Raw genomic sequence first — 17,199 nt, 5'->3', positions numbered from 1 at the left:
CAGTCTCTAAAATCAGTATATCAAATATTTGTTCTTTGTTGCATATGTTCAACACTCAGAGTGACTAGAGCGTTAGTTGTTTCTCCCCATACCCCCTTATCGTCTATTCTTTGTTTTTCTACTTCACAAAAGTCTTGCCACACATTTTATATTTTCTTATTATTTTTATCTTATATTCAATGACACCATCTACAATCTGTTTTTATTTTCACATCTCCCAGGTCTACGTAACTGGACGGCTCCGTTGGTCACTTTTTGCGACCATTGTGTCGCATAAACAAACAAAATATTTATCTAATAGTTTTTTGTTTATTTATGCATTTTTATACATCAACCAAAAAAAGTAACAAGCAAATAAAAAAACATGATGAAAAAAAATTTAAATTTAAATTTTAAATATTTACAAATCATTAACCTTGTTGATTTCAAAATATTTAGTACCAGAATAGTACCAAGTATAAAAATATTTCAAAAAAATATAATTGTAGCCCTAGCTAATAGAAGCCATTTGAAAACGTCGAAACAGGCTTAAAATGAATGTTGCCCTTCCAGTTGTCCAATTCATCCAGTAAACTAACTTCCCATTCGACCAATCATATTTTTGTCTATTTATTTAAAATTATTAAAGATGTATCACATTAAAAACTGTCTAATATACGTGAAACTTTTTTAATGGAACTATCAATACGTTTAATTTGATACTCCACTTTATCGAATAACCATTCATTAACTGTTTCCAAATCAAAATACTTGTTGAGTACTTCTCTTGCTTTGCTTTGAACCTCTAAGATGCTGTTTTTGCTAATATTCAAAGCATTTCTTGTGAAGTTTAAATGAAAATAACTTACATGCTTTAAACGACTTTGAAATGGACGTGTCCAACCTATTTCACGGGCCTCAGCTAGTGCTTTCCAACCTAAAGAGTTCTCTAATAAGCCTACTAAGTAATAGCAGTCACCGCCATCATAACTGGCTATTTCTGGTTTATAAGTATTAAAACGATCAATTTTAATCTTGAATGTTTCGTTGAAACCTAATTTTTTAGAAACCGTTTCATGGAGTTCTACATCAAACTTACCGTTATTTAGCACAGCTAACGATAATGCTAAAGATGGTATCCCAGCCGGCAAAAGTTCACATAAAGGTCCATAATGATCATACCGACTCCACCCAGTTAATGCTATACCTAAAATTTTCATGCTAGTTGATTGCATTTTAGATGTTATCCTTAACCAAGATAAATGGTTTTCTAAATGTTGTTTTATAGGAACAAAGTCAGACCAAGCTTTCAGAGCACCTTTAAATGAGCTAGCTATCCAAATAAACGGAAACGATTTTATATATTTTTCCCACATATCTTCAGGAAATTTTCGGTAATCTTTTAGTTCAGCTTCATACGCCCATACCATAGGTGATACATGTTCCGCAATTATTTTCAATTTTTCAACTGACCAGTTACGTAACATATCATCCCAAATCACAGGCTCAACCATTTCATTATTTAATGTTTTGAAACTCTTGGTATATTTGAATAACTTCATCATGTGATCTGTAAACAACTCATCAGTTGACAATGGAGATTTTATGCATCTGTCACATGTTTTAATATTCCATACCTCGTCCCCACCAAGATGTATCCATTTTGAATGCGGATGAGCAGAATGAATTTGATAAATCATATTTTTTAAAAACACATATGTGTCATTATTCAAAGGACAAACTGAGTTGGTTATCAATTTATTTTCACGAAGATGTTTCAGTTTTTCATGTTTCAAAGCGAACTCAAGATGACCAAAAGTCTGAACTAGAGGTACAATTATCAACTTTTCTTTCTGAGCAGTTTTTACTATGAGTTCTATATCTGTTTTAGAGTAACAATTGGGACGAGCTAAATATGCTAGATCATTAGAATACGGAAACATGTCTTCATATTCAATTAAAAACCCATTAGCTCCTAGTTCTTTAGAAAACTTCATCATTCTAATAAGATAGTCAATTTTTGGTGGAGCACCTTTTAAATCAAAATGTACTAACTTTAAACCGTCAAACGGCTTAATAAGTTCCTCGTCTTTATTTTTTATCAAATTCACTTTACGTAACTTATCATTTTGTTCTGATATTTCATAAATACGTTTATCTAACTCTAATGTAGCATCAAGATGTATATCCTTCTGTTTTATAGAATCTTTTAAATGCTCTATCTGCTCTGATAGTTCCAGAGTTTCTTTCTGAGACTTTTGCATTGCAGCTTTTAAAAGACTATTTTCATTAATAAGGTTATCTGTCTCTTTTGAATGATGAGAACTAAACTCATTATACTTTTTTTGAAGTTTTTGAAGTTCTTTAACGTTATCAACTTCATTTTCATTCTAAAAACAATGATAAACTTGTTGTAAAAATTTATTGATTAAGAATGAATAAACCATAAGAACAATATATCATGTTAAAATAAAAGTTGCGCCTAAAAACATTTGAGATCCCTTGTAAAATATTTGACCCCCTTCACGTCAAACAAAATAAAGAAAAAAATTAGAATACTTTGCAAAAAAATCATGATAGTTCATGATAAACTATAATAAAACTATTTTGTTAACACTATAAAAAGTTGTTTATCTATAAAAATATAATTATGAATGACAAAGCAAATACTATAAATATTCATAACGTAACACCGTTTCCATTTTAAAAACTAGTAAAGGTTTCCATTTTAAAAACTAGTAGTAGAAAATTTATATGAATGGTTTGTTTTGGGGAAACCCAAAGAGATTAAAGAGTGATAAATTTTATACTAAATATAAAGTGGGATAATTGAAAAAATTTAAAATTAAGTAAAAAATATTAATTAAAGATATTTTGGAAGGAAAAATAATTTTTTACAATGCTGTCATGACAGTTTTGAATAAAATTTGGATAATAAACTGAATCGATTCTGATTAATTAAGGATAAAAATAGAAATCATGGATGAAGATACTAATAATGCTGTTCTCTAATTGGTAAATTTTATGAAGCAAAACCAAGTTGCTAATACTTTTAATAAAAAACACAATTTTTTACACTACAAAGAAGTAAAAAAAGTCGCAACCAATATCATACTTATTCTTTTATTTTCAGTTTAAAAAATGTATGTATGTAAATAAAATAAAAATATCATCTAGAAATTAATAATTAAAAAAAGAAAAACAACAAAATTCTTCACAAGATTATACTAGGGTTCACATTTAATTACACTGTAAGTTTTTTCTGTAAAGATTACAGAAAACTTTAAATTGAAAACATGAAAATACAAGCTGTCTGTCCCAACAATTTTTAATTAGGACAATGTAAATCAGTATTAAACCACCTGATCTTATGGCACCACAAGAAGACTTTTTTTTATGATTAACAGACAGGCTGCCCAAAACAAAACTCTCAGCCAATGAGAGTTTTGTTTTAAGCACTCTGCTGCGCCTATGGCTAAATAAATCAGTCAATGAATTTACACTCATTGTTTTTCCCTAAACATTTCAGTCATAAAAAAACAACAACAAGAAACTAAAATAAATAAAACACAGTAAAACAACAAAAACAGTATAAAAAAATAAAAATACAAAAACAATAACATTCTTAATTAAGAAAACAAAACTTTATAATCTATAAATTTGAATTTTTGAGGTAAACAACAATTAAATTTCATTAGTTTTCACCTAGAAAAAACTCCTAAGTTAAATGTGGGCAAGGAAGAGCTCAAAAACTTGGAAGATAATCTTTCTGGCAGTAGTTTTACAATAAAAATACTCAGTTCTGCACATACAGCAGTTTATCCAGTTGTTAAAAATATTGATTCAACTTTTTCTATAATGTCATAATCAACAAAGAAAATGGCATTGTGGTAACTTTTCAAAACAATACAAGTGTGAAATTTAATTTAATATTTAAAAAGATTAAATTAAATTTCCAAAACAGAATAATGTTATTTTCTTTTAAATCCCATGTTACTTTAAATAGTTTAGCGTTGTTTTTGTACTTAAATATCATTAATGATTTTTAATGGTTTGCATACTATTATTTTAGCATATGGCAAAATAAAATTTATTTTCGTACTCACGTTTATTTGAGCTTTTTGATGGCAAAGAATGTTGTTAGATAAACATTGATTGTTCAGTGGACAAATGATTTTAAAATTTTTTCTGAAGACTTTTATTACTATAAAAAATACTTTTGTTGTGTGAATTGATGACAGATTTTTAGTGTACAGGAGTAGCTTATTTCAATTCTGTTAAATATTTTGTGTAGTTTTTAAGAATATGGTTTGTTAGTCAATTAGTATTAAAAAGTGTTGTCTAATTTTAGCTGTATTTTAAATAAAAAATACTCAGTGTTCCACAGTTGTGTGATTTCTTACTTAAATATGTTCTTTCTGGTGTTAACGTGTTTTAGCTTTTTTTATTGTGATCACTATTGAGTTAATATTGAGTTTTCTCAAAAACCACTTGATCAACTATGTTTTTTTTTTAATGCAAAATTAGTAGTTTTTTGTGTATGTGTATAGTTTTGTTTACATCTGATTTTTGTTAAGTTTGAAAATCGAAAAAATATTTTGAAATTTTATAGAGAAAATTCATTGTGCCTGTATTCAATAATTTCAAAAGCGAGTGAAGTTCCAGAGTCAACTGTTTAAATTGTCAAAAAATGTTATAATAAAAATGAAACTATAAACAGAAAATAAGGAAAATCAAGATTTACACATTTTCTGCATTTTAGAAGACGATGAAACTAACTGTAAAAAAACTCACTTGCTGCTTCCAGGTAATCAATACCATCACAGTCAAAAAAATAATTTTAGTACATTTAAGTTGAAAAATTCAGTTGCAAGTTCTATGCTTGGCAGGCTATTTGCAGTTGTGGTTTTAAACACTTTCTGTTCATAATAATTGATTAATTACTTTGACATCAGATCTATAGGTGAATGAGAAGGCACAGAAAAAAACCTTTCCCACTAATTCAAAAAAATAACTAACTTTATTTTGGCCAGATGTGGTATCGATCCATTATTCCAAAATAGTAATTAACTTGTATAGGAAAAATAGCATCAATGTCGAGCCACCATAGTAACACTGCCATTAATAAGATTACCAGAATTGCTTATTTTAGAATCATAAAACTTCTGTTTAGATAAATCAAAGCTAAAAGGACATGTAATAAAAATACATAAAATAGAGAAATACCTGAAAAAAATTTATTTGTTAAAAAAGCCTTCAAGCTCTCTTTGTTTGGTATTCTGTGACAACAAAATTATATTGTGTTTTTATATACTCAACATGGGAGAGTGAGTGTGAGAGGTAAAAAAAAAGTCTTTTTGTCAGAAGCAGAACTTTCTCTTTTATCAAAAAAATATTAATATGAAAGTTTTGAGCTTTATTTTTGATACTATTTACTTCTGTCATAAAGGATACATTACAAAATATTTTGAACATTGTCTTTCGCAGTGTTACGTTTGATAATTCAATGTTACAGCATAAAAATATAATCATTTTTTCTTCATTGTTTTTAGCTCCAATAATATCTTATTGACCTTCACCTTTCTCTGGGTATTTTTTTATGGGTACTTTCTATTTTAAATGTTAGATTTCTACTTTATATGTTAGATTGCTACATGAAAAAAGTGGCTTTCACCACCATTTTTTTTCCAAATATTTTCTTTAATAAACTGTGTCAATTATTTGTAATGTAACAAATAGTAACATCTAGTTAAAAATAGTAGCGCGTTAAATATATAAGAAAAGAGGTTACAGAAACAAAGCAGGTATATTGCACAATAATTTAAATACTTAATGTGATTGGAATGTTGAATTATACTTAAGCTTGAATTATACTAAATTAAAAAAAAACCTTCTATAATAAAATTTTATACAGTTATTGTAATGTCTATTTTAAATGTAAACTAATAAAAAACACAATGAAATAATAATAATAAAAAACAACATAAATATTGCTTTAAACTTATAATAATTATAATATTGCTTTATATTTATAATACTCAAATACTGTTTTATACTTATATGTAAACTAATAAAAAACATAATAAAACAATGAATAAAAAAATAATAAAAATAAAATTGCTTTATACTTTATACACTCCGCGCATGTTTTAAAAATATGTTTTTTTTTAAAAAAAAAAACACTATTAATTAAAAAAATTTCTAGTCATTATTATTGCGGTTTTTTAAAAAGCAATAAAACTTAATGTACTTCTGCATTATTTTAATTGGTTTGACTTTTAGACAAAATGTGGCTTATTTGTTGAAGTCACGTAATTATTGTTAAAAGAGTTTTTTTTTACCATAAAAGTCTCTTTCCACTATGAGATAAGGATTAGGGTGGCTCTTAAAACAACATTTTTGAAAAAACCTGTTCCTACCCCTTTACTTTGTTCTATATAATACTAAAACACTACGTTTAAATTTTTTTGAACAAAAAATTATTTTAGGGGTAGCTCTGGTCCCTAAAATTTTGTAAATAAAAGTTCTTCTAAAGTATCTCAACCTGGTACTCAAAAGAAGCGAAATTATATAAAAACTTTAAAAATAATAATCAATTTACAAAAAAATAACTTTTTTCTTGCATAAATGCATAAAAACTATTGTTTTTAAGCTGAAAATAAAAAAAGTCATTATTTTCAAGTTTTAAAAAAATAGTTTTTTTAAACAAGCTTTTTTTGTAAAGTGATTACTGTTTTTGAAGTTTTTATATAATTTCGCTTCCTTTGAGTACCAGGTTGACATACTTTAGAAGAACTTTTATTTTCAGAATTTTAGGGACCAGTCAAATTTTTAAGGGTCTTGAGCTACCCCTAAAATAATTTTTTGTTCAAAAAAATTTTAAACCTAGTGTTTTAGTATTATATAGAACAAAGTAAAGGGGTAGGAACAGGTTTTTTTCAAAAATATTATTTTAAGAGCCACCCTAATAAGGATATATATATTTATATATATCTACTATAGCATATTGAGATAACAAATTGTTCATAGTTTTTCATATCTTAACAGCACTTAGCGCTTTCAGAAGTGAAAAAAAAGAATAATGAAAGAAAAGATTGATGCCCCATGCTAAACCATCACTCAATGTGGTGGCACTCCTTTGCGGCAACAGGCTATATGACAGTTGATGAATGAACTAAATCCCCTGCCAGCAGGCTATATTAGTGTGACGCCAGAGATATTATCTAAACATGCACTTATTGTTGTATACATATATATATATATATATACACACACACACACACACACATACACACACGCACACAAATATAAATATGTTAGGTAAAGGGTAGGAGAAGCCAACTATGACTTAACACACCAATGACCTTAGGGCTCTAAAAATAACTGTTTTTGGCAGAATTTAAATGCATCCAGCTACTGTCTTGTACAATGATTCCTAGGCATAAACAGATAGAATCTGTTAAGGGATTAACAGATTCTATCTGTTGACTAACTTTGCACCCTTTCTTCACTTATTTGACTGGTGTAGATGTATTTATAATTCATATTTTCTAGTTTAGGATGTTGAATGCTGGAGCTTCTTGACTTAATGCATGGGTTTTGCTTGTGTCTCTATTTTTATGACTAGGCAACTCATTCTATAATTTCCTAATGAGGGTAGAGCTCTAAATCTCAGTTTTATAGTTCTGAGGCCCACCTGTAGTCAGGTTTCTCAAACTCTGTGGTAACTCTTAAAGAGGCTGATTCCATCAACAGCTGTTAAGTATCAGAGTACTAACAGTGCCATGTTGCGCATGGATGTTCATACTTTTGGTGTGCGTTTTCAAGGCCACATTTGGAGCCCTTTGTTACGGCTTAGAGTTTATTAATAGTAATGAGGCAATTGTTTGGACTATTAGATAGTGTACTAAGTACTATCTGTGCTTTGAATTAAGTTCTTTAACCAATATAATAAATGTCTAGAGTATCAAAAACTATGAAGCGCAAAAAACCATCACCAAGTTTTCTAAATCTTTCTAAATTCTAAATTCTTCTGTTGAGTCTTATCTCTTGCAAAGATCACTAAACCTGCTTGCTTTTTGTAAGATTAATTTGAGTTTGGCTGTCTCAGCTTGTGTGTTAATTAGTCAATAAGATCACAAGATTGTTGTTGCTGACTTTAATGCTTATCACATGAATGTCAATGACGCTGCAGGCAATAAGACCCACAACTTTTGCCTTTCGCAATCTCTAACACAAATAGTCAACTTTCCAACTTGCTTTCCAGACAATCTGAATCATTTTAGTTATCTTAGTTTCTCAACATTCTGATCACGGTATGATCTCTTTAAAACTATTATCTGCTTCTAATCACGGTATTCAGAAAAGGGGTAAATCTGTTATTAAACTTCTCTTGCGTTGTTCACATTTTGTTACCTCACCTAAAGACAAACCTGAATTTTTTGCTAAGAAATTTTCATTAATCTTGCATCTTGTATTTACTGATCACATTCTACCTGATATAGCCGCCAAACTGTTTGATCCATTGCTTGACATTAGTATCACTCCAACTTCTGTATCTAAAGTGATTTTCTTTTTAGACTATTCTAAAGCTTGTGGTCTGGACAACATACCATTTATAGTCTTGTAGAAGTATCCTCTGGAGTTGTCGTCAAAACTATTTAACAAGTGCTTATCAGAGTTTTCTTTTTCAGCCTGCTGGAAAGTGTATCTTTTATCCCTATTTTCAAAAATTATGGAGAGCAATCTGACTTGCTTAACTTCCATCCCATTAGTCTTCTTCCTATCATAAGCAAGGCTTTTGAGTCTTTGATTAAAAAACACTTAATCTCTCATCTTGAATCTAATAATAAGTAATTTTGAAATTTCGTAAATTGTATATTAAGACATTTTGATTTTCAACGAACAATTTTTGATTTTTAGATTTACACCTAATTAAAACATGTACTACTAATTTTTCAACCTACTAAATCGCTGACCTACTTATTTTTGACCTACTGAATTTTCAACCTACTGAATATTTAACCTACTGTATTTTTAATTTTATAACTACACTTTTCCGGTATATATTTTGTATATTTTGTTGTTGATTTCAATACGAGCCAAATTTGATCTGCCTTGGCACAGTGGTTGAAGCGTTGTCCTCAGAATTGGGAGGTCTAAGGTTTGATGAATGTTTGGAAAACTTATTGATTGTTAATTAAAAAATAAAAAAATTAAAAATTAAAAACATAGACCAGATAGTCGGTTGAAAATTCATTTGAAAATGAAAATCTATAAAATAGATCGAAAAATAAATTAGTCAAAAACGAAAAACATAAATTGATTAAAAATTTAGGCCTCAATAGGTTCTCTGAAAATTAGGTCCACTTTTTAGTAGATGTTCTTTTTGTAGAACAACTTAGTAGTCAAGATTTTTGTAGGTCTAACTATCTGACACGGTTTTATCATGCATTAGATAGATGTGGAGAGGTTAAGGCTATCGCTCTCAATATTTCTAATGCCTTTGATAAAGTTTGGTGTGCTGGACTTCTCCATAAGCTCTCTTCTTATGGTGTATCAGATATCATCTTTAAAATTATTGAATTTGTCCTTACCAATCATTTTATAAAAAATGTCCTCAATGAACTTCTACATCTCCTGTAACTTCATGGGTCCTCAAGGTTTTATCCTCAGCCCTATAATCTTTTTAATTTACATTAATAATCTCCAAGAAATTCTCACATCTAAAATGGCATTGTTCGCTGATGACACATTTATTCTTGTCATGATGAGAAGCCAACACTCTCTGATTGCTTGGAGAGGGCATTTGAGCTTGAAGAAAATCTAAATGGAGTTCTCAATGGGTGGTGAACTTTAACTCAGATAAAACTCAATTTTTCAGCTAATCGTTATCGCTTTAATCTAGATTTTCCTATATTTTTTACGAATTTATTTTTTTTATATTTTTTCTATATTATTTATGAAGGGTAATGCACCTGATGAGTCATCTACCCTTAGTCTTCTAGAATTAACTCTTACTTTCAATCTTTTTTGGAAACCATATATAAATTGATTGCAAAATTAGTATCTGCTAAGGTTGCATTTTTTGTCAGGCTCGCCACTTTCTTTCTCCAGATTCTATTCTTTATCTCTAAAATCTCAAATCCATCCTTGCATGGAATGCTGTTGCCATATCTGAGGAAGGGGGGGGGAGGAGGGAGATCTTCCAATGATACTTTTTCTCTTTTAAACAAGGAGCAAAAATGCATTGTTAACATAGTTGAACCTGCTCTTGCAGCCAACCTCCAACCATTATCACATTGTCACAATGTTGCTTTTCTTTCTCTTATGTAATGTCTCTTATTTTTGTAATGGGTGTTGCTCTAAAGAGCTAGTGTCTTGTACCATGTACTAAAATTCATTCTCATGATACTCGTCATTCAACTAATTCTCATTCTTTTACTGTGACTGTTCCTAAGTGCTCCAAAAATATTTATTTGCCTAGTTTTTTCCCCTGAACATCAGTTTTTTGGAATTCGCTTCCTTCATCTTGTTTTCCTGATTCATATAATTTAGAATCTTTTAAGTCATCTCTTAATCATTATTTTGCTTTACAAACTTCATCTCTTTCTCTTCCAGTATCCTCCAACTCTAATAGTGGTTGCTTGCAGCCTTCTTGGAAGTAAAAATGTTAAAATTATTACCAGACTGACGCAAAAGGGAAATATTTACTGGATTGATGCTAAAGTTTTAGCATTAAGTTCTGATAAATTAGAAAGAAAAATTTGTGAAGCCTTGTGGAGATACATTACCAACAAACTAGCCCACGTGATACAATTGGAATAAATTTGAATGATGGTCAATATCTAAACACAGGTTTTTGGAAACGATTGATGCGTTTTATTCAGATTAAAAATTGATGTCAATGTAATGTTTTTTTTAACAAGATTATTTAAATGCTTATTGTGAAAACATTTAGTTTTTTTGTCTGATGATGAGTTCATCTATTGGTCTCAAAATATAACTAGTAAATAAATAATATAGTTGTTTTTAATGTCTCAATAAAAAAAGTAATTTTTTTTCAAACATCTTCGCTTCCAACAAGGCTGCTAGCAATCACTAATAAAAGTTGGAAGTTACTGGAAGAGAAAAGATGAAGATTGTAGAGCAAGATAATGATTGATGGACAACTTAAAGGATTGCAAATTATATGAATCAGGAAAACAAGATGAAGGAAGCAAATTCCAAAGAGCTGATGTTCAGGGGAAAAAACTAGGCAAATAAATATTTTTGAAGCACTTAGGAACAGTCACAGAAAAAGGATGAGACTTAATTGAATGACGAGTAACACGAGAATGAATTTTAGTAGATGGCACAAGAGACGCTAGCTCTTTAGAGCAGTGCACATTATAGTATTTGTAGAAAAGAGAAAGAGAAGCAACATTACGACGATGTGATAATGGTTGGAGGTTGGCTGCAAGAGCAGGTCCAACTATGTTTACAATGCAGTTTTGCACCTTGTCTAAAAGAAAAAGGACATCATTAGAAGATCCGCCCCAGATATGGCAACAGTATTCCATACAAGGCCGGAGCCCCATGCTGTAGCAGAAGTGAGATACTTTTCAAACTCAAATGCCCCCTCCAAGCAATCAAAGAGTGTTGGTTTCTTATCACAACAAGAATAAATGGTAGTATTATCAGCAAAAAATGCCACCTTAGATGTGAGAATATCTGGAAGATCGTTAATGTAAATTAAAAAGAGTATAGGGCCTAGGATAAAACCTTGAGGAATCCCTGAAGTTACAGAATAAGAAGAAGAGTGCTGTCCATCGAGGACAACTTTTAGACTACAATTGGATAGGAAGGACTCAATAATCTTAAAGATGTTGCCAGATACACCATAAGAAGAAAGCTTATGGAGAAGACCAGCTTGCCAAACTTTATCAAAAGTTTTTGAAATACCAAAAGCGATGGCCTTAACCTCTCCACCTTCACCTAATGCACGATAAAAACTATCAGTTATTACTGTTAGCAAATCAGCTGTAGAACGAGAAGATCGAAATCCATATTGATGGTCAGAAAGTAAGTTATTAGATTCAAGATGAGAAATTAAGTGTTTGTTAATTAAAGATTCAAAAACTTTGCTTATGATAGGAAAAAGACTTATGGGACGGTAGTTAGACAAATCAGATCGCTCTCCAGAATTTTTGAAGATAAGGATAGATCGCTTTCCAGCAGGCTGGAAAACAAGACTGATAAGCACTTGCTAAATAGTTTTGAGAGTATAGACGACAGCTCCGAAGAGCACGTCTGCTAGACAATAACAGGTATGTTGTCTGGGCCACAAGCTGTTGAAGAGTCTAGGCAGGAAATCACTTTAGATACAGATGCTGGAGTGATATGAATGTCAAGCAATGGATCAACCTGTTTGTTGGCAATATCAGGTAGAATGCAACTAGTGGAATCAAGAGATGATATTGATGAAAAGTTTTCAGCAAACAATTCAGCTTTGTCTTTAGGTGAGGTGATAAAGTCTGAACCATACAAGAGAGGTGGAATTAAAGATTTGCCCTTATTATTAACACTATTAAAGAATCTTCAGAAGTCATGAGAGGCTAATTTTTGAGATGAGATACTAGCTTATATGACCTGACAATAGCGGGCTTTGGCATTAGACAAAACCTTTTTACAATGGTTTCTAGCAGTAATAAACAGACGTCTGTTTTCTGGAGAATTGTTTTGCTGATAAATATGGAAGTAACGGATTGGATTGGCAATTGCAGCAGCACAGTGTGAGGAAAACTATGGAGGAGAATGAGGCTTGACCTAGAATCGTCGAGAGGGAACAAAAGATTCCATGCCAGCCTGAATCCACGAAGTTTTGTAAGAAGCACATTTGTCGACAGGAAGACAAAAGATTTCTACCCAAGGGCCATCATGAAGAGAATCTTGGAAAGAATCCCAGTCAGCTTTACTGTAGTTGTAAGAGGTACGATAACACTGGTCAACAAAAAACTTTTTAAATGCACCATAAATCTAAATAGCTTTTTCTAAACCAGTTTTTTGTACTGATTTCACATCTGTATTCAGTTTTCTTCTAGCACGTCTAGTTCTTGAGATATTTGGAATTTTAATTTTCGGACATTCTGTACTTCATCCCTATACATAAACATTGATAAACATTCAATATTTCAAGCACCACTTATGTTTCTATTCAAATAAGTCAAAGTCTCTGTGACTAGGTTTATTCGTAAAAATTTATACACATTTAATAGTTTAAAGACTGTTGACTAAAGCTATATGCTTTATCTAATCACTTAAAATCTCTGTGAATATAACTTCCTTTTGTAGACTTTTTCTGGTTCATCATGATAAAGCATCCAACAGTAATCAGCTAACATGCTTTCATTCCAGAATCCTTGGTAACGCTTTTCCATCACTTGAATATCTTGGTGGAATCGTTCACCTTGTTCATCACTCACAGCGCCCAAATTTTCAGGAAAAATGCCAAATACGAATGCAGAAAATGCATTTTCAATGACATACGACAGCCCACTTTTTGGAACGTATCGAGTAGCTTTTGAATACAATTTTCATATTCACACAATTTGTGATTCCCCAAGAAGTTCTTACAAACCCATACAAACGCTTTCCATGCTTCTTTTTCATCGAAAGTAAGTGACTCTTCAAATCCATGGTCTTTCAAAACCTCTCCAACTTGGGGTCCAACAAAAACACCTTTGATTTTTGCTGCACTAATTTTAGGAAATTTTTCAACCAAGTATTGAAAACCTGCTGATTCAGTTTTACCTAATGCTTTTACAAAGTTTTTTTATCAAACCAAGCTTGATGTGAAGCGGTGGCAAAAATATTTTGTTTGGATCAACCAAGGGAATATGGTGAACGCTGCTTACACCGGGTTCGTATTCAGTACTCAACATCTAATCACGATTTACATAATTTTCGTTCACAGCACGACTATCCCATAAACAAAGAAAGCAGCAGAACTTGGTAAACCTTGTTTGCATACCCGTTTACATACCAATCACTTACAAATCACCACAAATGTTTCACTGATGAGTTTTGTAATCAATAGCGCCTAGTAATATTTTCATATTTTCGTGAGTTTCATTCAAGTGTACGGAATGAGCGATTGGAATACATGGCTTCTGATTGCCAATATGCAACAACACGGCCTTCAAATTCCTCTTGGATGAATCAATTATTGAAATAATTACCCTGAAATAGAAGAAACATTAGTATATTTCACGCGTGAAAAACTACATCTAGTAAGCCTAAAATTAAAGCTGGTCCAAATTCATTGTTGACCAGTGTAATAGAGGAATTCGGGTGATGAAGAAGAATGAGATATTAGTTTTAGAGAGATCAAACCGTGATCAGAAGCACCTAAGGGTGAATGTGGAGAAACTGAGCACTGACTTGGATCAGAAACAAGACATAGGTCGAGTAGAGAAGGTAAATGATTCAGGTTGTCTGGAAAGCGAGATGGAAAGTTGACTATTTGAGTTGTGGGCTTTAATGCTTGCATAGTCACTGACACTAGAACCAAGCCATTCAGTGTGGTGAGCATTAAAGTCACTGACAACAACAATATAGACTGATGGAAAAAGAGAGAGGGCCCAGTCAATATGATAAGAAATAACATCAAAAAGAGTGCAGTCTTGAAATGAAGGAGAGCAATATAGAACAAAGAGAAAGGCAATAGAGTGAAGTGGTGCTAAACGAAAGCACATAAAAGAATAGTCTGTGGATTCAAACCTAGTTTCACGACAAATGGGTTCCAAAAAGTGGGCATGTGACTATTGGAGTCTTTACGAATTAGAGGAAGATAACCATCAACACTAAGATCACAAGATGAGACAGCCGAACTCAAATTAGTCTCACAAAGAGCAAGTAGGTCTGGTGAACTTTGGAAGAGATAAGACTCAATAGAAGAAAAGTTACTTCAAAGACCACGAATATTAGTGAATGATAGGTTTAGAGAACTTGGTGGTGATAATGGTTTTTTGTATTTTATAGTTTTTGGTACTTTATTCATTTTTAAATTTTATTGAAGAGCTTGACTCAAAGCATAGATAGTACTCAAAACACTGCTTAATAGCCCAAGTGATTGTCTCATTACTATTAATAAACCCTAAGCCGTAACAAAGGGCTCCAAATGTGGCCTTGACAATGCACACCAAAAGTACAAACAGGGACACCATCCATGCGCAAAATGGCACTGTTCATACTTGATATTTTTCAGCTGTTGATGGAATCAGCCTCTATGAGAGCTACGACAGAGTTCGGGAAACCTAACTATCAGCTGGCCTCAGAACCATTAAACTGAGTTTTAGAGCTGTACCCTCATTAGGAAATAATAGAATGAGTTGCCTAGTCATAAAAACAGAGACACAAACAAGACCCATGCATCGAGTCAAGAAGATCCAGCATTTAACATCCTAAACTGGAAACAATGTATTAAAAATACATCTGTGCCAGCCAAATAGATGAAGAAGGGGTGCGGAGCTGGTCATCAGATAGAATCTGTTTACCCCTTAAGTCTTTGCCTAAAAGGCCTTCTACAAGACAGTAGCTGGATGCATTTAACTTCTGCCCAAGATGAGTATTTTTATCAAGACACCATCTCTAGCCTTTACTCAACCAAGAGCCCCAAGGCAAGGGGTGTTTTAAGTCGGAGTTTGCATCTCCTAGCTTTTGCCTCAAAAGATGTATCCTACAAGGCAGCAAGACATGAAGCAGATTGTACTGGGTTACATGTTACCAGTAGCAGGATAACCTGACCTGACCGTAAAATAAATAATATATATAATATGCAATTTATAATGTAATAAATGTTGCTTTATATTTATAACAGCTTAATAAATCAAATTAATTTTTTAAATAAAAAATTAAAAAAAAAGAGTTATATGTAATCCGTTTTTATACGGGTTTTTTCGTTATAATCTGGTATTCAGATTTGGCTGAATAGTTTGCAATAATTGGCTGAATACCAAATAATAAAAAAAGTAGCCAAATAAGTCGAATAAGCTGAATACCAAATAAATGCGATCCATAAATTTGGAATGATGAAAAATTAAAAATATATGTAAAATAATTAAACTAATGCAAAAACTTCAATACTTATTTTAATAAAAGGAACTTGAAGATTATAAAAATGCTTTTTATTTTAATATTTTCATTATTTAGAATAAATATGCGAACATTTAGGCTAATCAACGGTATCATTTCTGCATAGCGTCTTTGGCAATTTTTGTTCCTACTAATCAATTTTTGTTCCTATAACAAATTTAATAGCATTATTAACATCAGTTAATATGTAATAATTTCTTTACTTTATTATTTTGAATCATTTTAAATGCATTTAAAGGCATTAAATAGAAACTTGTATTTTTACAGTGAAGCTAAAAACTCTTTTGTACCAAGATCACATAGAGCGCAATGTTGCAATTATAATGAAAATAATATAGCATAATAATAATGTAGTAAATAGAATGATAGTCTACAGATTTTAAAACAATTTAATCATGATAAAACTTATCAATTTGCATCAAAATAACAAGCGTGGCAAACAGTTATGAGGCGAATTAAATAAGTGTGCCAAACTTACATTTAATTTGATGTAGAAACTCTAAGACTTATGAAGAGAAAGGTGCAACATAGATTTATTCTAATCAATAACAAGTAATAAGTACTGTACAAAATTAAAAAATAAATTATTGAGAACTATAATGGTTTTTTTAAATAATTTAGAAATAAAACTTCTTGTTGTAATATAATTTTTTTTTACAAAGATATTGAAATAACATTTTACTTTATTTTTCTTGTGAATAAGTTCTTGAAACTAAGGTACAGAAAGGTTAGATAATTAAAACATCATAACCCTTATACAACACACATATTTATTCATTAAATTATGTATATACTTACTAACCTGTATTGCAGAATCCAAACTATCATAATTAGACTGTTTGTAATAGATATGTTGATTTTGAAGGTGACTCAAATTCACATCACTATTTTCTTTGGTACTTGGCATTATTAGAAGCCAATAAAATAAAGCAAAGAAAAAAATAAGTCCAAAAATCAGTCGCAAGTCAAATCTAATCATTTTTTCTATGAGATAAAAAGCTTATACTGAAAAAAAGTGCTATTAAAAAATTTTATTATTATTAAATACCACTTATTACATTTGCTTCATCATATCCTTGGCAAATA

General features: G+C 30.9%; 1 protein-coding gene across 1 annotated transcript; it reads right to left on the bottom strand.

The window, feature by feature from the left end:
• Window positions 1-368: 368 nt before the first annotated feature.
• LOC100211230 (hexosaminidase D) lies at window positions 369-17,095 on the bottom strand. Its single transcript, XM_065792788.1, has 2 exons — window positions 16,916-17,095; window positions 369-2,369 (listed from the first exon to the last, which is right to left on the bottom strand). The coding sequence occupies exons 1-2, from the start codon at window positions 17,090-17,092 to the stop codon at window positions 639-641; spliced, it is 1,908 nt and encodes a 635-aa protein (XP_065648860.1). The 5' UTR covers window positions 17,093-17,095; the 3' UTR covers window positions 369-638.
• Between the last annotated feature and the right edge of the window lie 104 nt (window positions 17,096-17,199).

The sequence above is a fragment of the Hydra vulgaris genome, chromosome 03, assembly GCF_038396675.1.
Source record: "Hydra vulgaris chromosome 03, alternate assembly HydraT2T_AEP".
Classification (NCBI taxonomy): Eukaryota; Metazoa; Cnidaria; class Hydrozoa; order Anthoathecata; family Hydridae; genus Hydra; species Hydra vulgaris.
The sequence above is the reverse complement of the archived record's forward strand: the minus strand, read 5'-3'. Positions and strand labels throughout refer to the sequence as shown.